This window comes from Sander vitreus, chromosome 10 (genome assembly GCF_031162955.1).
Source record: "Sander vitreus isolate 19-12246 chromosome 10, sanVit1, whole genome shotgun sequence".
Classification (NCBI taxonomy): domain Eukaryota; kingdom Metazoa; phylum Chordata; class Actinopteri; order Perciformes; family Percidae; genus Sander; species Sander vitreus.
In genome coordinates, this window is record NC_135864.1 from 20,023,005 (window position 1) to 20,047,917 (window position 24,913).

The window sequence follows — 24,913 nt, forward strand, 5'->3', positions numbered from 1 at the left end:
TTCAGTGAATTCCAAGTTTTATTTTGTGCTGAAATGTTGTTCTTTATCTTATTGCTATCCCTCTTCCCAGGATACAGCTTGAGAGGCAGAGACCCCGTCTGGAGTCGGGGCATCCTGTCACTAGCACTAACAATAGTGGTACTAATGCAGTACAGGAGAGAACAAGAGTTTACAGTTGAGTCAGAGAGAGTTGCACCTTCATGTAAACACACAATAGAACACACAATGGGTATTTTGTATTCTTGTCGATTTATCTGTGTGTCATTGGAGACTTTAATATTTCATCCTAAACTACAACATTTTAAGTTGGTTATTTTTGGACATCCCTGTTGATCTAGGAGCACTGACTAAAACTGATGAAGGTTTCCACACCGGATTTCTTTACCATGTTAATAATAGAGGCCTTTGTGCCAAACATCTGGTTGTTAGAGTTTCATTTTTTACCGTGATATCTTTTTTGTTTTACCGCATGGTACACATTTGTTTTGTGCAAAATATTTCTGGTGCATTAAACACAATAGTATTCAGTGTCATACTGTAACACATGTAAAGCTCTCCCTTGTATTTGTTAATTTGTCATATATCACATATGTTTGTATGTATGTGTAACAGTGACAGGGTAGCTCAGGTCTGGAAGAAATCTGATTCATTGTAACTGCTATATGCTTCATTTAAATCTCAATAAAAATATGTTTAATTCATTTAAATACTGCATGTTCTTGTGGCTGTAATACCATCAAGCCTCATCTGTTTTTCTGACTTTGTCCCTTTTGACCTTTCTGCAGCTTTTACTTTTTAACACTAGAGAGCAGCAATGATCTAACTGGAGGCAGTGGGACCTTATATAAGCAGAGCTGCTACTGTATAATGAAGTATGCCAATGATAACTCAGCCCTTTTTACAAGTGGATTCGGCTTGTGCACACTCCATTTCCATAAAAAAGCATCAGACTTTGTAGCTTAGAAGCGTTTTCTTCTGATTCTTCTGAATTTACCTTTTGGCGTGTTTGATCTAGATGCTGCATCTGAAATAACATGACACACACACACACACACACACACACACACACACACACACATACACACACACACTTGGCATAAACTAAATTAGATTGTTCTTACGTGTGTTCACAGAAAATTTGACAGACAAAAACACATAACTATCACAGGCCCAGCCTATAAACACATTCATTTCTCTTTAAAGGCAAATTACTGTAAAAGGAAAATCTGTAAACAACACACGTGTGTTTGCCTAAGTGACAGGATGCATTGTGACTGTTTAGGATATCTAGGTGAGAGGAATATATTAAACCAGCTAAGCATTTTGTTCTGGAAAAGTGCCACGTTTTGGAGGGGTGGGTGGCATGACTAATTGGGTTACCACTGTGCTCTGAAAACCCATCAGGAAAGTAACAGGCTTATGTGTTCACTATGGCAGCTTGTTATGAGGAGAGTAAGGAGAAGAGGGCCTACATACTTTTTGTTACTCATCACCCCAATCGATGATTTGTCACATGTCAGAGAGGAAGAGTATTTCTTCCTGATTGCATTTATTGAATAAATAATCATCTTATTCCTTCAAGTTGCCAACAAATCTCAGTTTCTCATGTGTGTACAGGCCTCTGATAGTTTTCAGTGATGACGTTCATCCCACATGATATCGAAGGTGGTGGGAGAGTGGGGATGAATGTCCACAGGGGTCTCCAGGGTGGGAGAGGGTGGGGTAGACAGCCTGGAGGGTTTGACCTGCGCTATGCCCCTGAAACTCCTCCACTCCTTCATGCACTGGTCCCTTGTGGAGGGGTCCAGTCGGTCCAGATGCCTGGCTTTCACGAGCGGGGAGGGGGCGATAGAGTTCCTCAGCACGTGAAACATGTACCTGGGGGAGAGAGTGTGGTGGTGAGAAAGTAGGCCAGTGAAAAATATGCGGCCCTTTGATGTAAATCAGAGCATTCCCTCTAAATATCAACGCTTTCAGATGCATCAGCAACGAGGCGGAAGACCGAGCCGTGGTGCAGATCGTTTCCTGGACTTCACAATTAACGTTATTTGATTGCAAATCAGCTGAGGCTGTCTATGTACCATAACGTAATGAGAGCTTTTACTACGTAAAAGTAGCAATACCACAGTAAAAGTAAAAGTCATGCAGACTAGATAGATAAATAGATAAATAGATAGATAGATAGATAGATAGATAGATAGATAGATAGATAGATTTTATTTATCATACGTTGTTTTGAGGAAAAACAGAGCAAACTTTTATTTTACATCCTCCTGACTGTTAATTACCTACTACTACCAGGACAGCTGCATAGTACAATAAGTGATAAGAAAGTTCCTTTAATTTGTTTCTTGTTTTAGTTATTGTAGATGTCAATGTAAAAATTGTAGATATTTCCCCATTTAAAAAAAAAAAAAAATGTAATTGTCCATAACAGGAGATAAAAGTAGGGAGGAAATTATGGAAATGGGAGGGATGGTCACAATCTGCTCTCTCCCCCCCCTCTGTGTGACAGACACAAGGAGGATAACAGTGATGGTACCTGGGCAGCAGAGCCACCACAGTAGTGATGATGCAGAGAAGGTAGAACATGGGGTCGGCCATCTGTCTTTGGAGGATCCAGTACGTTTTGGATGGAGGGTTACAGGTGACGCAGATGGCACTGTAGGCAAGCGTCACAATGAAGTACAATGCCACACTGCCCAGCATGATTACCCAGTGAACCACCGTCTGCAAGACAGATGCATAAAACAGCAATTAGATATACCGATAACAACCCCACTTGTCAAAATATAGTTGTTAATGTAAATAATGTTACACATACATGCTACGTTATATTAACATAGTATTACTATCATATTAGTTTCAAATGCAGACCTGACTGAAACTATTTCATGATAAGAGTTTTGGCTCACTGGGAGTATATACTTTGATAATATCTAGAAATAGATATCCATCAGTTCAGCACTCACCCAGGCTTTGATCTCTATTGACAGATGCAGCAGTATGGTAAAAAAAGAAATTGTGTTCAAAGGAGTTCCAAAGGTAAAAACATCAATGTCTGAATCCTGATAAGCCTGGAGGGGAGAAAACACATGTAGTCAAATTTTAGGCAAAAAGTAGTAAACCAGTAAAATAACTGTTAACTCAGAGGACGCACCATGACAGATGCTTTGCATCTTTGCACAATGTTTAATGAAAAACAGAGAATTCAAATGTTTCTCTTACCAAGTATGGAATAAAGAAGCACACCAGACTCTGATAGAAGGCATCGAGCATGGAAATCCAAAAAGTTTTAAATGTGTATTCCTAAACAAGCACACACAGAGATTTAAATACATAAACTAATAAAAGTATTTTGTGCATCAAGACCCAACTCTGTAAACACGTAGCTAGTATTGAATGGGGGTGTCACTGACCCCTGCGCCCTGTCCGGTCCTGTACAGTTCAGGAACACCCAGCAGCATCTCTGCAGAAACGTCTTTGTCCATTATCCCAAACATGATTGGCGGTACAGAGGTGAAGAAGAGGTTGAAGAAAATCATCAGCCAGTAGTCGATCATGGCAGTGCCAGAGAAGCCGCAGAGGAACTGATGCCAGAACAGCAGGTTCACGTAGGCCTGGGGAACACATTAGAGTGGAGATGATTAGATGGGAAATCCAGGCAAGATGTTGATTCAGACAACAGAGCATTCTAACGTAGATATACGGGACTCACCACATTCTTATAGAAGAAGTAAATGATCATGCTGGCCAGTCGAGTGTAGCACCAGTGTCCGTGAACCAGGAGAAGTCTTTTCAGGTGTTTGAAGCGAGATATAGTGAAATCACTCGCCATGACCACCTGCAGATGATATTGAGTTTTGGACAGTGAGAGTAGCAGAAGAAACAAACAAGATTTTCGAAACTAATGACTTCAGTTCAGACCTGCATGCCCTCCTGACCAGATATCCCAATGCCGACATCAGCTGCTTGGATCATGCTGACATCATTTGCACCATCCCCTAAAACCACAGAGTGAAAATCACTTTAACAACAGTAGCCTGTTGAAGAAGAAAATGTATTAAAAGCCACTGACTTTGTGGGTCTTAATACATTATTACAAATAAAATGCATTTATTATTGTAAGTTTATTGCAAAACACCCCATATTTTTGATATTTTTCCTGTAACATACACAACATCAATTTCTCAAGACCTGAATTAACTCAAATTCCCATCCTTATAGAACCTACTAAAGGGACTTGGTGTCTCAGCAGGACACACATTTAAAATATAAAGTCTGCCACGAAAAACAAACTTCAGCATCAGTCTATACAGCATATTTAGTCTATGATATGAATTTGTTTTTATTGAGGATAGATGAGGATCTCCACACGTTCAATGAATTTCTCAGGAGGTTCAATGACTCAGAACAGGATACGATCCAGAGCCTTATAAAACCTGAAAGAATTACCTTTCCTGCAACACTCTTTGCATTCTCTCACAAAACTATTTCTTTCCCATACAGTGCTTGTTGTTTTCCTTCACAAAGGTCTTCTACACAGCAGACATTTTGACTTGGCAAAGCAGGAACAGCTCAGGTGTTATTTATAACATTAAAGATGGCTCTGTTTCTATTTAAGTGTCCCAGTAAGTTATGACAGTAAGACGGCATGAACGATACCAGGACCCTAAGCCTATGTTGTATCCAAGAATTACAGTATCCCAGCAGTATGCAAAAGTAATCAAATTATTCATTTTCTGTTGAAAATTGGTGTTCAAAATAATACTCTCAGGGGCCCACTATAATCTTAAAGTGAAATCCAAGTAACATTAAGTGTGGTAATAAGCTCATACAAAAACTTGCAACACCAGATTTCTTTATCACTTTAGTTTTGTTTCTATTGTTTACTGTATTTATACAACAGCTTTCTTCTGTTTTTCATAGAACTCGGATTAAAAGTCCCAGATAAATGCGTTTGGAATTACGTGAGTAGCTCAAGAAAAGCTTCTAAATTGTAATTTAATTAAAAATGATTATAAATTAAATTATAAATTAAATTACCAACAGCAAGGGTCATGACGTTGAGTTTCTCCCTGACCACCGTCACCACTCTGCTCTTCTGTAAGGGCGTGACTCTACAGCAGAGCACGGTGCGGCAGCGCTTCGCCAGGTCCACAAAGCGCTTCTGCAGGTCTGACGACAGAGCCAGGGTCAGGGTGCGTCCGTCGATCACCAGAGAGATGTTCTGGGTTGTGTTCACATTACGAGGGTCTTTGCTGTACCTCCTCACCTCTTCCAGTGTGCTGTCCAACATGGATTTGCATGCAAACTGGAAAACAACATCTGCTTATTTCGCTGATCCCATTGTTGTTTTAATTTTTATGAAGCGTTCCAAAAGAGAGCTGAAACACTTAGTTGTGGAAAAAACAAACGGCAACTATTTTGATAACCAATAAGTCATTTTCAAAAATCAAAATTGTTGAAACGTGCTAGTTCAAGCATCTCAAGTGTGAAGATGTCCTGCTTTTCTTTGTGCTTATGTGATAGTAAAATAAATTACTTTCGGTTTTGGATGTTTGCTCGGATAAAATAAATAATTTGAAGATGTCATCTTCAGTAGCCTATATTTTATACACACACATTTATTTTCATGGTGAAAATACAAAATTATCTTGTCTTCCATTGTTCTGCTATGATCACTTTCCTACACAATTAAAACATATAATAAAAAAACATAAAAACACAAAGCAAGCAAGCAACTTTGAGTCCTTGAAAAGCGCTATACAAATTCAATTTATTATTATTATTAAAATTAAAGCGGATAAGTTGAAACTTGAATGTGAAATCTCTATAATCCAAACAAAAGGCACAATGCACAATTTAACAAGGCACACCATTAAAGGCAAGACTATTCCTCTGTGCTACAGTACAGAGTACAGATTATGGTAGTGCTGGTAAAAGAAACATCACTCTGCTGTTGAGTCATGTTCATGATGTCTGACTATAAGCCATTACGAGGCTCTGGTCCCATCAGACTCATCATTGTTGTCTGTAAATAACTCCAGCCTCTTAGCCAAAAGGAAAAGCGACAAGATGAAAACAAATTGGGTCACATCCTATTTTTATATCATCTATCTAATGCTGGTTAAATTCCATTAGGTGTGGTAGGGTGATGACTGTGGGAATGCATCCCTCAGGTGGTCATCAAGTTACAGTGGTAAAAAAAAAGAAGAAGTTCATTAACAATATGAGCAAAGGGGTATTTCCCCTGAGGGTTGAATATTAGACTGGTAATTAGATATGAAAGCAGTAGATATTGTATTGGGGCTATCTCACATTCATCATCTATGACTAGTCCCGTCTGAGAGGTGCGCGGCAGTCCCTTGTTCCAGAAAGCTCCCCATGTATCCGTTAGAGCCGACGGGTAATTTTGGTCTATTTGAGGCCGGGGATGATTAGACATGGTCAGGTTGTTATGAAGGGCTCATTCATGTGTTACCAGATCTTTAATGACCTCAGAGAAGCAGCGCCCACACCTGACACTTTCTCTTTCTCTGATGAAAATGTAAGGGTTTGACCTTTAGTTAAAATGTTAAAGTGGTTCAAAAGGTTTGGCCATTTAAATTGGAGGGAGAAAGCTCACAGGTAAAACCTCCTGAACTTTCTGCTTGAAAAACACACGACTTGTCCTGAATGGCCATCAACAAAAGTCAATGTTGCCCTCGGAAACAAGCTGTATGTGATAATTATAAATTATGTAAAAGGCCGATGTTCAGTAATAGTTTGTTATTAGCTCCTGATGCTCTAGGTCTTTACTATTTTTATTTTTTTTTAACTTTTGATTCATTCATTTGAAACGTCATTCACCTTTTACTCAAAAATCAATGTTGTCATTCAACTGTGTTGTTTTCAAATAAGTGTTACTAACACTAGTGTAACACTGTTACACTATCATTGCCTATTTTGGGAAATACAATTTTATTTCAACATCCCCCGTTTGTCTGTGTAATGTTTCTATGCTTGACACCAACCAATCAAGATTGTGAATCTATCACAGTAAAAAACTAAATAATGCTTAACTTAGCTTAGCAGTTTTCCAGTCTTTATGCTAAGCTAAGTTATCTTATTTTCCAACATGTCACTTTTAGTACATCAACATTTTCATTTCATGTTTGATTTACCAACACAAATACTAATTGTGGTGCGAGAAATGAATCAGAGATGTGCCACCATTTATCATTTCACATAAGCAGTAAAGCAAAGCAGCGCTGAGTCAAACAGCCAACCTTCAGTGAGGCAGAGAGCGGCCTCCTCACCTTGTTTCCGCAGCTCATGTTAATCACCAAGTCTTCCTCTTCCAGTAGCCTGCAGGCATAGCCAATGTTGACAGCTGTCTCGGTCTTGTCACCAGTCAGCACCCACACCTGGATCCCTGCCTCCCGCAGTGCCATGATTGTTTCTGGGACACTCTCCTGCAGACGGTCCTCAATGCCCGTCGCCCCTGCCGTAGAACACATATCCAAAAATCAGGCATGATTTAAACACAGAGCTTATCACACAGATAACACAGTGTTCATTATGAATGGTGTGCGTTGGGCTGATATGTATGTATGTATGATATGTAGTATGTTACCTAGCAGGGAGAGGTCTGTCTCTAGCTGCACAGCAGTGTCCATAACAAGCTCCTCTCTGTTGTCTATAGCAGCCAGAGCTCTCTGTCTGTTCACTGACCAGCTTTCATACGCCTTGTCACTCACAACCTGCAGCACACGCAGAAAAAAGATGAAACAGAGCTCCTCTATGTTAGAAAGTGATGCTGGTAAATAATAATATATCTGATTGGGCACCTTCTTTGTAAAGCAAAGTGTACGCAGCCCTTCTTTAGCATAGCAGTCAAGGTGATGCTGAGTATCTGCTGCTATATTCTTCTGCTTCCCACTCAGATGTTCTGAAAATAATATGACACAGATGTATTTAAATAGTTTAATTTTGAATTATGAAATGACCCAGGGTATCACACTGTTGACTAGTAAATCATTTAAAAAAAAGGGCAATAATGTGTGTAAATGTACTTTCACCTGCACATACCTGCGTATGGTGTACCGAGGAGCTCCATGATGGCATGGTCTGCACCTTTAGTGTACAACACATACTCTTTGGTGATTGGATGTCGCACCAAAACAGACATTCTCTTCCTGTTGTAGTCAAAAGTCAAGGTGTCCAGCACCTCAAACACCAGGTCCTCCCCAGACGGGAGCCTCACTGTCACGCTGTCAGGGGTGCGGGCCAGCAGGGTGAAGCCATATGCCTTGGCTGCATACACCAGGGCGGCCTCATCTGGACTCTCTGTCTCATAGCTCAGATTATCTGGGGTTGTTGCAGACTTGTCGCACTGGGATGGAGCGTGGAGCGAACATGTATGGAGCTTATTGGTGTCTCCAGACCCCTCTATTTTTACAGGGGGCTTAACATGGTCTTCCTCTTCAACTGAGTCCTCTGAGATGGTGCGATTTTTCTTGGGCTTGTGCTGCCAGGAGGTAAAAATATGCTGACGAGAGCCAGACTTTTTCACCAGGCTGGACAAATTATCTAGTGGGTTGCTTGTCTGATCGGAGCGTGAAAACCCACTCACCTGAAAAAGTGAAAGAAATTTCTATGTTATATAGTTTTTATTTCGCAGATTTTGTTCAAACACCCATATGGTGAGAGCACAAAAACACTCCTTGTCATCCATTTCCACTCTTTTTGTGCTTTCATATTTTACTACAAACTCAAGGGAAAATCCACATATTTCTCCCATCTGCCAGACCTGAACATCACAGTCAAGAGCAGAGAGTACTACAATTAATGAAGGCAACCCTGATTGCCCCTGCAAATCTCCCTTTACTATGTGGTTAATTTAGTGAGGACTCAGAATCATTACAACTGGGGCTTTAAAGATGAAGGAAAATTAGTACTGACCACCGATAAAAGAACAGAAACTTGCAGCTAAACAATTGAAGAGAACATTCAAAATTAAACTAAATCTTTGAGGTTAATAAGGAGACTTTAAACTTGATTGGTGTGTGTGCTTGTGATTAAATTATGAAGATTTTGCGACAGTAGCCCTACTGCAGCCAAATGTCTGGACACCAGGTTTCTATATTAAATAATGAATGAGACAATTAATAGATTCTCCACAATGATTTCTAGATGAAAAGTTTGCCATGTTTTGTAGGTTTGCATACTGGGAGTTTCAAGAGAACAAATCATTCGTCCATCTTTCCTCTGCTGCCTGTGCCCTCCATCTCTACTTCCCATCCACAGTGGCAGTAAACGGAGCGCTCACCCTCTGTCTCTGAGCTGTTGCCATGGAAACCACCACAGTGTTGCAAATGGCGAGACCCAGAAAAAAGTCCAGGTACGGATCTATGTTCCTGCTGCTGCTGCTGCTCTCTGCCCTGCTAATCTGCTGAAGCAACGTCCTGTCTGGAATCACCTCAGCTTCCTGTTGGAGTAAAAGTTAATCAGTTTTTTTTTATTAAAAGCTCATATTGATAAACTGTTTCTTGCTTACACTCAGCTTTTTTTTTTCAACTTTTTTACCATGACAGGATTGGAAAAAGGTTTTAGCTTTTAACATTTTCATCCAGTTTTGTTTGCTCATGTACAAGGAAAGATTACAGGAAGGACAAAGGGACAGAAGGAGGGGAGGTAGTTTTCATTCATACAAACATTCAGCTCTGTTAGTATGACACAGCATGGAAAACCAAGCAGCACGGGCTCTGTGCTGCCTTGCTGGAAAAAACACAAGACTTTTTCTGTTTCAGCCTGTATCTCCAGGCTTCTGCTCTTTGCCATGTGGACAAAAATAGACACAAAGCTACTGTATATCAAGATGACGATGACTAATCTATAGTGCACGTTTACAGTTTATGTGACATCACTGGTCTGTGCCAAATGGTGCCCAGCATGACCATATGTCCCTTCACAGACACAGGGGCAACTTTGAGCCAAAATTGATGTGTTTATCACTGACACCGCAGCTTGGCCATCTGCAGTGGAGACTGGGACCATGAGGCCTTTTGACACAAGGATGGGTGAGATTTGTCTTAACAAATGACACTTTGAGGTCTTTTGAGTGTGTATTTAGACACATTTAGTTCACATTTCTATATCTTAGCAACATGTATGACGTATACATTTATTTATAGAAGATAATTACCCAATTAGACAGCAAATAAAATGAAAAGAAGCAGTACATACTTAAGCTTCAGTATTATATTAATTTTGTATACGCCTATAATAATGACCTAAACTGAATCCACCAAGTTATTACCCTTATTTATTTTTATCATAAGAATGTTAGAATGGAATAAACTTTAGTGCTGAGTGGCAAGACAAGACGTCTCAGTTGCCATCCCAGCTCCCTACGCTGGGTTTGATTATAGTGGGCCAGTTCACACTATATAAATGCACTGTCCTGTTTTGAGCCGTTTATTTGTGCTACTGATTATAACTGCAAGGACACTTGTTAATCAAGAAGAATGAGTCTAATTTGTAGGCCCCTCCGGGTGGCCTTGAGTCAACTATCTGACAGCTATGCCTCCTGCATGAGCAAACAAAATACTGATGACCATTTCCCCATGGTGGCTTCCTGTGACTCTGCATTATAATATCAAGACAGCCAAAACTCACAACCTGACCCTCTGAATTATGTGCCTTTTCTTCCTGACTGAGCGATCATCTTACCAGCAGACTGCTGAAGGCCGCATCGCTCTGGGCATTTCCCGTGACCTTACTCTTGCATCGGTTGTCATGGTGATGCCGCGTGTCTTCAGGGTTGGAGTCCTCAGTATCTAGGGACCATCCAATCCGTGGGGGTCGTGGCTGCTGGTTGAAGATGACCTCCTCCTCTGACTCTAGTACATCAAGGACAGCTAGGCGGATGGCTGCAAATCCCAAAAAACATGTTGATACATACAGTATGAGCTGTATATTATATGTACTATATGTCAGGTCAAGTCATGTTTAAATGCTGAGCCCTTAACCAGGATTGTAAAGACCTGGATTAGACAAATGCTTTAACTAAAACCCTTCAATTAACCAAAATAAATGAACTTCAGGAAGCATTATATAGGAGGGAACTCAACTTCAGGATACATAGATCAGTAATACATTAGACAGTATGGCAAATCAGATTGAAGCTTGGCAGCACAAATATGGAAGCAAAAAATGAATGTGTTAGTCTCTGATTAGGACACAACACAATAAACAAGTGAAAAAGGGGATAACATATATTGATAAGAGTCTCCAAACCTTTGTATCCTAACATGTATTCTGTCTGATTACATTTCAACATAAAAAAGAATCTTGGATTCACACGCGCAAGACAGAGTAACAAATGCAGATCAAGATCATAGTATTGTCGTGATCTAGGCCTATATCATTACACTTGTTTGTCATGGAGGCTTGTGGGTAAAGCTATGCCACGACAACGATAATCCAGTTCAGGTGAGTTTACTGTAGGAACTGCAGGATACAGCACTCGCCAAACACATGAACAATGAAGAGCAATACAGGCAAATGTGATAACTTGCTATAAGATCAGGTTGTCAATCCGTTGTCCCGGTCAAAGATGGAGGGGATTCACTCAGACGTCGATGCACTTTGGGATGTGGAAAACAACTAAGAAAAGATTGGGGGCTAAACAGAGCTACATGTGTCTGGGAGCCAATATGAATTAAGTAAACCCAGTAAACTTAATGGCAATAGGCGGAATTTCTACCCAGGAAGTGCATTTCAACTGAACAGCTGACAAACAGCTCAGAATCAAACTCCCAGAAAACTGTAGGTCTGCCGCAACTCTCACTTCTTTTAAATCAAGGCTGAAGACCTTTCTTTTTGATGCTGCCTTTCTTTAAATAATTGTTTAATAATTTCTTATACTGCACTGTAACTTTTATTCTATTTATTTTATCTGTTTTTATATTTTTAGTGGTTTTTAAACTGCACTTTGAAATGTGCTATACAATTAAAGCTGCCTTGCCTAACATGCTTGTGAGTATGCCAATGTGTTACATGCTAATATTGGTATATGTCAGTTATATTGCTATGTATGATGTTAACATTAGTCAAAATGTTAAATTGAGTGTAATTCAGTAATACATTTTTGTCAGGTTTATTGTGATCAACTGCAGTGTTTAACAAATGGAAAGTAGATGGGTCCATCCAGACCTTTTTGTGTTAGGCTAATGACCAAAGTAAGGATTTATTGGTTGGCTACCAATCAGAAGGTGTTTCGATCCCAGGCCCCTGCAGTCTACATGTTGAAGTGTCTTTGGGCAACCAAATTGCTGTGAATGTGCGTGAATGGCACCTTGTATGGTAGGCTCAGCCACCAGTGTATGAATGTGTGTGTGAATGGTACCTGTAGTGTAAAGTGCTTTGAGTGGTCGCTAAGACTAGAAAAGCGCAAATGCGGTCCATTACAATGAAAAGTAGTGCTGCAACTGCTCTTTTTGGTTACAGAAAATGTCTCAATATGAAGGTTTACCATTCTCTTTGTGTGCATACTCAGTGCCCATGATGGAGCATCTGCGAAACACCATCTTGTTCTCAGTGAGGGTGCCAGTCTTGTCTGAAAAGATGTATTCAATCTGTCCCAGGTCCTCCGTGATGTTCAGTGCCTTACACTGCACGCGGCTGTCCGTCCCTTCATCGTGCAGATCAATGTCATTAGTGATGAAGAAGATCTGACCAATCTTCACCAACTCAATGGAAACGTAGAGGGAGATTGGAATCAATATCTGGGGAGAGGAGAGGAGAGGAGAGGAGAGGAGAGGAGAGGAGAGGAGAGGAGAGGGGTGGGGTGGGGTGAGGTGGTGTGGGGAGAAAAATGAAATATAGACAAGAGAGACAGGGGAGAATGAGAAAAAAGTAATCAGAAAGAAAAGAAAAGAAAATGACAAAATGGGATGACAAGTGCAAAAGAGGAGTGATGGAAAATGAAAAGACGAGGGTAAAGTGGACAACAGACAGTGGAAAGAGTAGATATTAGAGGAGAATGAGGAGAAAGGTGACAAGACAAGAGGAGAGTTTAAGAAAATGAAGAAATTAAGAAAAAACACACTAAAAACTCTCATACACACAGTCAGGGTCCTTCACCTGCAGCAAGAGGATCATGGTGAAGAACATGTAGAAGCCAGACAGACTGGGACTGTCCAGGTGACCGCTGCCGTCGGGGACCAGGTAAGGGGGAACACCGGGCAGCGCCTGCAGCCATAAGAAGTGACCTGCATGTGTGAGGACAGGGGAATTAATCACACCAACTGTCGCACAGGGAGGAAAGCTATTTTTGGCACGACACCCTCCCCTGTCTTCTCCCTCTTCTCCTGGTATGGGCCTGTGGTCAAAGTGACTGAGTTTTTTTTTTTATTGGAAATTAAACATCCCCTCATAAATGTTAAATCATTTATCATGAACCAGTCTGTGTAGTGATTTTATGGGTAAGTTATGTAATTCATTACTGACCTAGTGCTCCGATGAGACACATGGTGAAGAGGAGAATGACGCAGAAGATGACGTCTGTGTTCAGCTTACGCTCTAGTTTGCTGCGCTTGTATCTTGGCCCTTTGTTGTTGAGCATGGCCTTGGTTTCATGGCCTTAAAGGGGGTATCAGAAGGTGTTGATTCAGTTATCAACAGGCACTCCATATGGTCATTGAACACCAAAGAAAATTGATTATGAACATGCTTATTCTGGGTCAGCTAATGCAAGGGCAGAAAACATTAGGACACAGAGGTCATGTCCTCTGTAATACTGTATTTCAGGAAATTTGGGGGTTTATTATTACGCACATTAACACAAGACTTATTCTGATGTTTTAAACCATGCTAGCGGCATTGATCTAGGCATTGCAATGTCAGTCTGTTTTTGGTTTGGTCGGTCCACCATTTTTATGCAGACTGTAATATCTCAACAGCTATTAGATGAATTGCCATGCAACTTTGCACAGACATTCATGGCCCCTTGAGGATGAATCCTCATGACTTTGATGATCCTCTGACGTGTCCTCTAACAACAACAGCAGGTCAAACTTTTCACTTATCCTGTGAAATAATTCAAAAGCTACTTGATGGGTTGCCACAAAATTGTCCCAGATGGTGCATCATTGTAATAACTTGATCCTTTAAGTTTTTATATAGAGTCATTATCAGGTGAAAATTGTTTAAAAGTTGTCAAATACTTTTGTTTATGACTAAATACTTTCATTCCCATCAGCCTCAGCTGTCCTTTGTGTTTAGTGCTAATTAGCAAATGTTAGCATGCTAACATGCCAAACTAAGATGATGAACATGGTAAACATTGTTGTATACTGTAAATGTTAAACTTCTGCATGTTGCATGCTGGCATTAACATTTACCTCACAAAAACCGCTGTGCCTAATTACAGCCTCACAGAGCCGCTAGCATGGCAGTGCACATTTATCCTAGTCTGGCTAAACTTGACAGTTACAGTTTTTCTCATTTGCTAAAACACTAAAACCCATTGGCTGAACAAAGTTCTCAGATGCCTGAACTCATTTAGCTAATTGTGCAGTCTGTTGTCAATACAACCATAAACCATAAACCATTTCACATGGTCAAACACAATTTGCAGATCTCACTTAGACTTTTCAGCAAATCTCTAAACACATTCTCATTCTCAAAACACATTCTGCACTCTAATGCACATGTCATCCATACTGGTAAACACAAGTAGCAACAATCAAATACAAATAGAGAACACATGTCATTGATTGAACACAACCACTCAAAATTGATTTCACTTGTTTCAAATGATGTGACACAACCAATATACAGTTTTTCTCAATTGCTAAAACACCATTACTGAAAATTGCTCCATTTTTTGAAAAAATTAAACACAAAACCTCATCTTCAAGCACTATTTACAAAACCTCTGACTCCTCTTGCAAAATGAAACTTTCGCCTCAAAACACTTTTACCTGTGTTCAAAATCAAACACTGCTCTGAAATCATAAACAAAGTGATCAAAATGATATACACTATCAAGCAGTCAGTAAACAATACACCAAAAAAAATAGAAAACACATTGTTCAAAACATATAGTTCTCAGGGAGAAGTACATTTTTAATCTCAAAACAAATTTCATATTTTTCCATCATTGTCTTTAGACGAACAAAAACACGTTCTATCGTAGTAGCTCAAAATTGATCAGAAATTACTACTCTGCTTTGCTCTTTGCAATTTGTTTTGTTTTTCCTCCTCCTATTTGTACCCCTATGTTTACAGTACTGTACCCTACATCTCACAAACTTGTCCTTTGTCTCTGTGATACTGTAATTCTTGTTCTTTGTTGATATGAACCTGCAACCACTCAAAATCTATTGAGCAGTCAGTACTGTACAGTAACAAATGGAAAGCACAATGTTCAGGGCCATACAATTTGTTCATTGTACAGTATACAGCCTACATGCACTGTACTACAATATACAATACTAAAAATGACATCAATCAAAAGAGTAAACATGTGATCAATGTGCTTCTTCTTGTCTTTGGGCTGGGTCAGGCCAGAACACTTCGTCGACATCACAAGCAATATTGTCCCTCCTGAGGCAATGGGGGAAGAAGCCTCTTGTGTGCTGTATCCAGCCCTGACACCTCGCATACGCATACGCACTCGTCCTCCTCTCACATTGTTTCTTCTATCCATTCTCAGACTTTCTCCTTCCCACCTTCAACAACCTGTTTGCTCTCTGAACTGGCTTATATTGGTTGTGTCACATCATTTGAAACAAGTGAAATCAATTTTGAGTGGTTGTGTTCAATCAATGACATGTGTTCTCTATTTGTATTTGATTGTTGCTACTTGTGTTTACCAGTATGGATGACATGTGCATTAGAGTGCAGAATGTGTTTTGAGAATGAGAATGTGTTTAGAGATTTGCTGAAAAGTCTAAGTGAGATCTGCAAATTGTGTTTGACCATGTGAAATGGTTTATGGTTTATGGTTGTATTGACAACAGACTGCACAATTAGCTAAATGAGTTCAGGCATCTGAGAACTTTGTTCAGCCAATGGGTTTTAGTGTTTTAGCAATTCAGAAAAACTGTAATCCAGTTCAGAGAGCAAACAGGTTGTTGAAGGTGGGAAGGAGAAAGTCTGAGAATGGATAGAAGAAACAATGTGAGAGGAGAATGAGTGCGTATGCGTATGCAAGGTGTCAGGGCTGGATACAGCACACAAGAGGCTTCTTCCCCCATTGCCTCAGGAGGGACAATATTGCTTGTGATGTCGACGAAGTGTTCTGGCCTGACCCAGCCCAAAGACAAGAAGAAGCACATTGATCACATGTTTACTCCTTTGATTGTTGTCCCTTATTGTATACTGTAGTACAGTGCATTGTAGGCTGTATACTGTACAATGAACAAATTGTATGGCCCTGAACATTGTGCTTTCCATTTGGTACTGTACAGTACTGACTGCTCAATAGATTTTGAGTGGTTGCAGGTTCATATCAACAAAGAACAAGAATTACAGTATCACAGAGACAAAGGACAAGTTTGTGAGATGTAGGGTACAGTACTGTAAACATAGGGGTACAAGGAGGAGGAAAAACAAAACAAATTGCAAAGAGCAAAGCAGAGTAGTAATTTCTGATTAATTTTGAGCTACTACGATAGAACGTGTTTTTGTTCGTCTAAAGACAATGATGGAAAAATATGAAATTTGTTTTGAGATTAAAAATGTACTTCTCCCTGAGAACTATATGTTTTGAACAATGTGTTTTCTATTTTTTTTGGTGTATTGTTTACTGACTGCTTGATAGTGTATATCATTTTGATCACTTTGTTTATGATTTCAGAGCAGTGTTTGATTTTGAACACAGGTAAAAGTGTTTTGAGGCGAAAGTTTCATTTTGGGAGAGGAGTCAGAGGTTTTGTAAATAGTGCTTGAAGATGAGGTTTTGTTTTTACAGTTTTTTCCAACTGCTTACACACGTTTTCACGTCTCCTTTTTTCAAAACTCTACACACAATTCCCAAAACTGCACACACAAAATGCAAAATGCCTCACATCTCCTTCAAAATGAAACACTGCATTCAAAATACCATAAACACATCTCAAAATGAAGCATTTGCATCAAATGGCAAACACTTTTTTCATAATAGTAAATTTTTGGATATACCATGTACACACTGTTGTTCTAAATCTAAAGCTCTTTTGTCTTTCATAGGCTTATATCTACATTTACAATGTTCTAGAGAGAAAGTTATCTGCTGAGAGGGGTTGAAAAGTGCACTGTGAACAACAATGCAATGTTACAGTAAAAATATTTATTGGACAAAACATCACGTTTGTAAGATTAGCACAGTGTTGTATACAGTAGCATGAAACAAGAAAACAAAATATGTAAACCAAAGGTATCATTTTTAGAAATTGTAAAGCTACTCAAGATGGGCTTTTCTCATGGTCAATCCGTGGTTGATCACATCATCAGAGATGGCTCTCCTTTATCTTCTTCCCTCCTCCTCCTCCACCTAGTTGTCATCCCCTGTCTGTCCCTCCTCCTCTTCTTGCTCTCTGTCTATTGTTGGCATCCGTTGTTCAAAACAGGTAATGTGACCTTTGACCTATGTATAGGCCTATACTAAAGCAGTGATTGGTTAGTTAGTTAGTTCAGTTATGACATAATGTGTTTGCACATGTGAGGAGTGTGTGTGTGCCCTGGTAAATGAGTGTAGCATTTTGATTGGTTGTGTTTAGAAAAGGAAAGCAAGTCACTTCCTGCTAGATTTTTGTGTCTTAGGTAGGAAATTGTGTGTAATGTTTTGAAAAAAGTGTTTTATGTAATTGAAAACTGAGTGAAAGGCTGAGAAATAGCTTATGGTTTTGGAGATTTGCTGTGTAATTTTGCACTTTGAGTGAGAGGTTTCAAAAACCGTGTGACATGAAAAGATTTTGTGTGTAAGCAGTTGGAAAAAACTCTAATGTTTTCAGAAAAAGGAGCAAGGTTTCAGAAATTGTGTTTTAGCAATTGAGAAAGACTGTATTAGGCAAAAAAAGTGTTCTGCACCATAATTAAACACCTGCAGCAGATCATAATGTAGGGCGACAAAATGTACAGAAAGTATAACTACACATTGATTTGGCTAAATATGCAAAAGTACTTTCTATCACAATTTTTTGTACAGTTGGTTGGTAGTGAGTCAAACATTTGGGTGGTGTTGTGATGGGGAAATTTGGACTCAGGACCTCAGTACTTTTAAAGTCCTGGCTATGGCCCTGGACAAAAACACTAAAAGCTCAAGATCAAAGCAGTGAAGCAGCTGAGAAAATAGAGAATATACCTGCATACACCACAAAGCCAACAGCGTGGTCCGTGTTCCTCACTGTGCAGCCTCGCAGCAGCAGACTCTCTATTCCAGCGCCCACCTTTTCCTTATTAGGTTTCTCTCTGCAGCAGGAGAAAGTGAGGAACATCCTTTGTACTGTCAGATCCTGTTAGATATTCATTACTGGTTATGTATTCCCCATTAGCAATTCCCCTTGCTTTACAGCCATAGCTGGACAGCATGGGTGGACCAGCTGTAAGATCTGTGGTGCCCAAGGAAATTGATTATAGTCTATTACAGCCCCAATAATGCCTTTGGAAGCATCACAAAGTGCAGCGAGTGGGTTGGAATTAGTTTTGCTCGGCTGCTCTGAAAGCCAAAAAGGATCTGTTTGGGGATACACGTGATCTATGTATTTGATACTCACACATAACACTTGAAATGATTCAGATTGTTGTTAGGCTTTTCGCACACCACGGCACTGTTGAAGCTTTCAGGTTCAAATTCAGAATCCTGGGAAATGAGAGGAGGTATAACGTTACTATGGTGTGAATGGACACTTTTTAAATGTAACTTAACATGTACTTCCAGAGTGGCATAATGACATAATACACAGGAAAGATAACTGTGGTCCAAAAATATGTATTTAGGTATGTAACCCTGCAGCACAGAGGGCTTGGGTATAGAAACTGAAAAAAAACACAATAGAGAAATGAAACCAAGAAGTACTCCTCACCGAGATGCAGACACCAGACATCATCTTCCTCTGCTTTAGGTTGGTCTCTCCATCCAGGTTGGATGTCTCTATGTGACACACGCCGTTGGGGTCTGATGTATGTAGGAGCAGGAGGTCTGCAGGGATGATCTCATTGCAAACCACCTTCACAAAATCTCCCACTCGCACATCCTTCCAATGCTTCTTTATAAACTGTTTCTCTTTCCTGAAATCAGATGTCAGATAGCAACAGTCATTAGAATTTCTTTTTATATTTTATTTTATAAGCCCCTGGGTGGCTTTTATATATATTTTTGTCACATTTATTAACAATATTGGTGTAGTGGGTGTGTTTTGTATGTTTATGCAATCAAATGAAATATTGACTCACTCCTTATGGATAAAATCAATCACAGCAGCTGCTTAAGTGAGGGAATAAACACTACAACCAAATGAAAAATCAATGCTGTTGTTTTTGGAGAGCGATGTTTTGTGTGCTTTAGAATAAGGAAACTTTTACAGGTAGACACACTTCAGTACAAATTATGAGGCTATTCCCAGGGTTTGAGGCTTCCCAGGGAGCTTTATGGTTTAAACCTGCACGTCAAGCTGGCTAACCACCAGTGACAGAGAGCTGCAGGCATGCTGCCCTGCATGTAGGACCTGATTGGTTAGCTGCCACATAACACCACACCTCGCCTCAAACAAAGCCAGGAGGGGGGGAGGTATGTATTCAAGTATGTTTTGTTTAAATTATACTTACAGTTTTTTATAGTCGCTAGGATACATTTCTCAATACTTAGGTCACTTTTTCAAAACTCTTAACACTCTTAACCAACTTTCAGCTCGGCACAGCAGTTCATTTCACATTCAAAATGCACTACACTACCAAATCACTTCATACATGTCTCAAATCAACTCCTTCTCCCATAACACTAGCAAAGGTTGACAGCCAACAAACACACTTTGTCACCCACAAAACAATGACCTAAAATAAACTAACAACAGGTATCATTATACAAAGTTTTCTTATGTAAAACAAGGACACCTCTCTACTGTTTAGAATTCACTGCAATATATGTTACTGGAATGAATCAGACATGATGCAGTACACTTCAATATATTGTATGTCTTTTATTTGAACTGAGTAATTCCAAAATACAAGAATTTGTATACACACCATCCACTGATACAGATACAATAGGAATGCTAATCTACTCAGTCTTCTGCATTTGGCCACAGGTTCTCATCCACATCACATCTTATAACATCTAGGGCAATACACCTAGGAAAGAATCTTCTGGCATGCCTGATCCATCTCTGGCAATCTTCTGCTGATATGTCCAGGCGTCCAGCATTCATTGCTTCCAGGAGGGACATTTGATTATGTGGATGGTGGTCATAAACCTTCCACCTCCATGAGGAAAATGGAGAGGTCCAATTGTCCATTTGTTTTCATAGCATTTCATTTTTTGATTCGAAATATATTTCATTACAATATTACTGTAGAAATGTAGCAAATTGCTGTCTCATTCAGTTTTTTTATTATATTATTGTTTTGAACTTAAGTTTAACAGTTTTGAAAACAGTTAGCATGTGCTACATTGGTCTGTAGGTACATAGAGTTTTGGCGGTTGTTGTGTTGAAGTGAGAAAAGAATGAATGTCATGTGAAAGATGTAGTCATTGAATGCATTTCGTGCCAAAGCAATGATAAATGATCCACAGTTTAGCCCACATATACTTATGTTGTGCTCACTGTGTGAAGAGTTTTGAAAAAGTGACCCAAGTATTGAGAAATGCGTCCTAGCAACTGTAAAAAAAACTGTAAAAGGTTGCACAAATATTCCCTCCTGTCAGAAAAGCTTTATGTTATGTATGCTTTCTATGTCAGGCAACGTAATTTCCAGTTTATTTATTTATTTCAGGTTTATTTAACAGGGAAAATGCACACTAATAATACATATGAAAATGTAAAATGTGCCAGAATTAGCCAAAAGGCTATTTTACATCTGCTGTCCCTGGACAGATCGTACAATGTCACACCTAAAAAGACAAAAGGATTATAATAGTACATATAGGTTTAGCCCAATACAAGTAAAATTTACTATAAAAATAAAAATTAAAAAAATGACAAGATCAACATATAAACAAGAACAGATTGTCATTATCAACATCAATTCCAGCACACACATACACACACAAGCTAAACGTTTAGTCCATGTAACCGACAACTTCGTAGGCATAGCACAAGTGGCACAAACAGGCAGGACAGGAAAGACAAAGTAGCAGCAAGATTTAGTGTCGACAGTCCTGATTACCTGTTAGCCACTTCTTTAAGTTAAATTTAAAAGAAACGTATGTTTTAAAATTTCTAATGTGAGTTGGAATAAGGTTCCATTCACGAACAGCGCTGACTGAAAAAGCTGTTTCACCGAATGCACTTTTCCTCAACGGGACAATTCAGTCACCTCTTGCTGCACTCCTTGTAGATCTGTAAGTGTTTGGTACTGTGTTTCCATGTAGAATTGTGTACATAAGACAGAGATCTGTATATCTAATCAAATTTTTGAAACTTATGGAAAGTCCATTTCTCAAGTGTATTGTGTGTTGTCACATTCAGGTCATTTAATCCTAGACGTGATCAGATAGTTTTAAAATGTAGATGTTTGATACCCCTCTCATGTCTATACAGTAAATATGAAAATAAAGCCAGAAGCCTGTTAGCTTAGCTTAGCACTTAGGTAAGACTGGAAACAGAGGGAAACTGCTGGCCTGGCTCTGTCAAATGGAAACAAAATCCCCCTACCAACATCTCAAAAGCTCACTAATTAGTATGTTATATTTAATTATATTGATCTGTACAAAAGTAAAAGTTTACTAATAATAATAATTTGCAGTTTTACGGGAAGCTGTGTTAGACTTTTTCTTGCCTGTGACTGGTAAACTCCTTGAGTTTCCGGTAGTTGAGTCTAAATATAGTCTTGTACGTATAACCCCCAGTAAAATGTTGAATTGTCATTTTTACACTTTAGTTTTATGGATTAAACAAACGTGTTTCGTTACTATTTGAAAGATCCAGGCTAGCTGTTTCCCCCTGTTTTCCAATCTTCATGCTAAGTTAAGCTGACCGGCTGTTGGCTGTAGCTTCATGTAACAGACAAACGTGAGAGTGGTATCAATGTTCTCATCTAACTCTCCGCCATAAATTAATGTATTTCCAACAATATCTTACTGTTGCCTTAAAGATCTCACATGCATTGCCAAACAACCGTTTATCTGTCTAGTCATCCAATTTTGTGGCTCTTGGGAATATGGCTTTCTGATGTGTGTGTGTGTGTGTGTGTGTGTGTGTGTGTGTGTGTGTGTGTGTGTAGTATTTAAAAAAAATTAGTAGATGAACTCTCAGGACTCTTAAACAACAGACAGGAACAGTCTGGGAGGTGTGGTGACTGGTTTAGATGTTCTGCAGTGAGCAGACGATAAAATTAGACATGTTAAACAATATAATAGGAGTTAGCAGTCAATCAGCATGATTAATAGCCCATGTGGAGCGCATGTGGATTGACAAGAGTTTGAGATAGAGAAGAAAGATAGAATGATGATAAGGCACGTCATGCTCAACACATCCACTTCACACCTCTGTGAAAACAACATGCGGTTGAAGTGTGATGGGAAATAGAGATGTGCATTTGAGAAGGTCTGATGAATTAAAGTATAAATCCCTCTCATCTGACAGCCTCCCATATGGACCTTTAGCCACTTCAATGTGTGTTCCTCTGTGCTGTCAGATGAATAAACTTTACCTAGATAGAGAAAAAGAGGAAGTGTGTGGAAGCCTAAAATTTATTCTTGAGCTTCTTCTGGAGCCATTTGTACACTTCAAAGAAATCCCAGCCAATCGATGCTGTTCTAATCTTTACAAGCCCAAAATGGAGCTTTAGGATCTCCACCCAGCGAGCAATAAGAGACCCACAAGAGCCCGCTCGCCATGACTCAACTGCTATTTATCTGATTACGTGAGGCGGAGACGACTAGTGTCTACTAACAGGCCCAGACAAGTGTCCGTACATCTGGGGTCTGCACTTCGGCCACCTGGATCCTATCACGACACACACACACACACACACACACACACACACACACACACACACACACACACACACACACACACACACACACACACACACACACACACTCACACACACGAGGATGCAGGCTTTTCCAGCTGAGGCTGCACTTCCCAACAGACTGTTCTTGGGAAATTTGAAAGCAAGCAAGTGCTGTTTAATAATAAACCCTTCTAGCGGTTGAATGTGTAAGCATCCATCATTGGAGTTGCTTACAGGCTCACATCACATCCAGAGGAAATCCACATCCCCTCCTCCTCCTCCCACTCTATAAAATCACAGCAGCGAAAGAGTTGAAAATGACATTGTTTATCCTCCTTTGTGAATTATTAATTTTTCACCAGTAAAAAAAAAAATAGATAACCGCTAACATTACTGTCTTTGCACCCAGATGAGGATTTCATCAAATGTACACAGTGCGATGGTGAGAGATATTGTTGTGAGGCTCTTCAAAAGAGGAATAATCTCCCACACATTTTCTATTTCTAAGTCAAAAAATGCAGAGGAGGTAAACAAACATACACACAGCACACAATCACACAGATCTACACACACTCACACAGACATCAACACGCATGATATAAATCATAAGCACAGATGTGAAGGTGCCGGTAATGCACCATAAGTGTTTCCACTTGCCACATCATGCATAAACAGCATAACTGTGCTGTTTCTATATTTAGGACCTGATTCAGTCAGTACCTGCTGTAGATGAGGCATGGCGTGTTGTTGAGCTTCCTGTCTGACTGGTACCTCCTGAAGTCCTCCGAGGCGTCCTTCAAGGCCGTCAGAGACAAGATGACACAGATGGGGATCAGAGCTACCTCGGGCTGGAAGGCGCTCACTATGGGGACAAAGTTCAGAATAGCCAGGCCGACAAAGTAGATGTTGGCCAGACGGTGAAACTGCTCAAAGAGGTTCATGGGGATGAAGAGGAGGAGGGTGTATTTGGTGGTCTTGATGGCGTTGCCAGGGAAGTAGCAGTTGGGTTGCTTCTCCTTCTCCAGGCCCTCGTAAGGCAGATTGGACGCCAAGTTGCGGAGGTCCTTCTCCTGTGCTCTCTGACTTCTCAGAGCATCCCTCACCAGGGCCAGAGGGCTCCTCCATGTCATGGCTGCTCCGTCTGTTTTTCTTTAACTCTTCTCACAAACCTTTCCATCTCATCCTCTCAATATTTACAGCTCCTATTAGTTAAAAAGTCTCCCTAGAACCATCCTCTCCTTGAATAAGTCTTTCTGGGTGTATGCCAGTATACCTAGTCCTCCTCTGAGTCCGCCCTTTGCATTAACAGGTCTGTTTGCATTCCTTATAGTTGAGCTGTTTAAATCTCACAGAGAGGGGAAATAAGGTGGCTGATTACAGTCAGAAATGTAGCTGAGGGTGCTCCAATGACTCAGCTGATTTTAGAGCTGTCAATAATCTGAATGATTGAACCAGTTTTCAACTCTTTGTTTGAATTCCTTCACACAGCAGAATTATGAGTCAGTGGCCTGCATAGTATAGTAGTCTTTACCACCATTAATACTTTACACATTGATGTGGTCCTTGAAACTTACACACACACAAAAAAAAAAAAAAAAACACTAATAAGGAATGAATAACTACAATGAGCAGCTGACAATCTAATATTTGCAGAGCATAACATTGGTCTAGTGGGTCATAAGGAGATTTGAATTGACAACACAACACCGAACAGAGCGCAACGACTGCTCGGGGCAAACATACGTATATGAAGAGTCTGCAGAGT

General features: G+C 39.8%; 1 protein-coding gene across 1 annotated transcript; it reads right to left on the reverse strand.

The window, feature by feature from the left end:
* Nucleotides 1-72: 72 nt before the first annotated feature.
* atp10b (ATPase phospholipid transporting 10B) lies at nt 73-24,400 on the reverse strand. Its single transcript, XM_078260813.1, has 21 exons — nt 23,869-24,400; nt 19,059-19,263; nt 18,750-18,835; nt 18,338-18,444; nt 13,498-13,629; nt 13,132-13,259; nt 12,521-12,773; nt 10,717-10,916; nt 9,314-9,472; nt 8,074-8,617; nt 7,833-7,933; nt 7,619-7,745; nt 7,302-7,486; nt 5,047-5,314; nt 3,928-4,004; nt 3,719-3,844; nt 3,420-3,620; nt 3,229-3,309; nt 2,973-3,077; nt 2,543-2,730; nt 73-1,878 (listed from the first exon to the last, which is right to left on the reverse strand). The coding sequence occupies exons 1-21, from the start codon at nt 24,276-24,278 to the stop codon at nt 1,632-1,634; spliced, it is 3,930 nt and encodes a 1,309-aa protein (XP_078116939.1). The 5' UTR covers nt 24,279-24,400; the 3' UTR covers nt 73-1,631.
* Nucleotides 24,401-24,913: the final 513 nt, after the last annotated feature.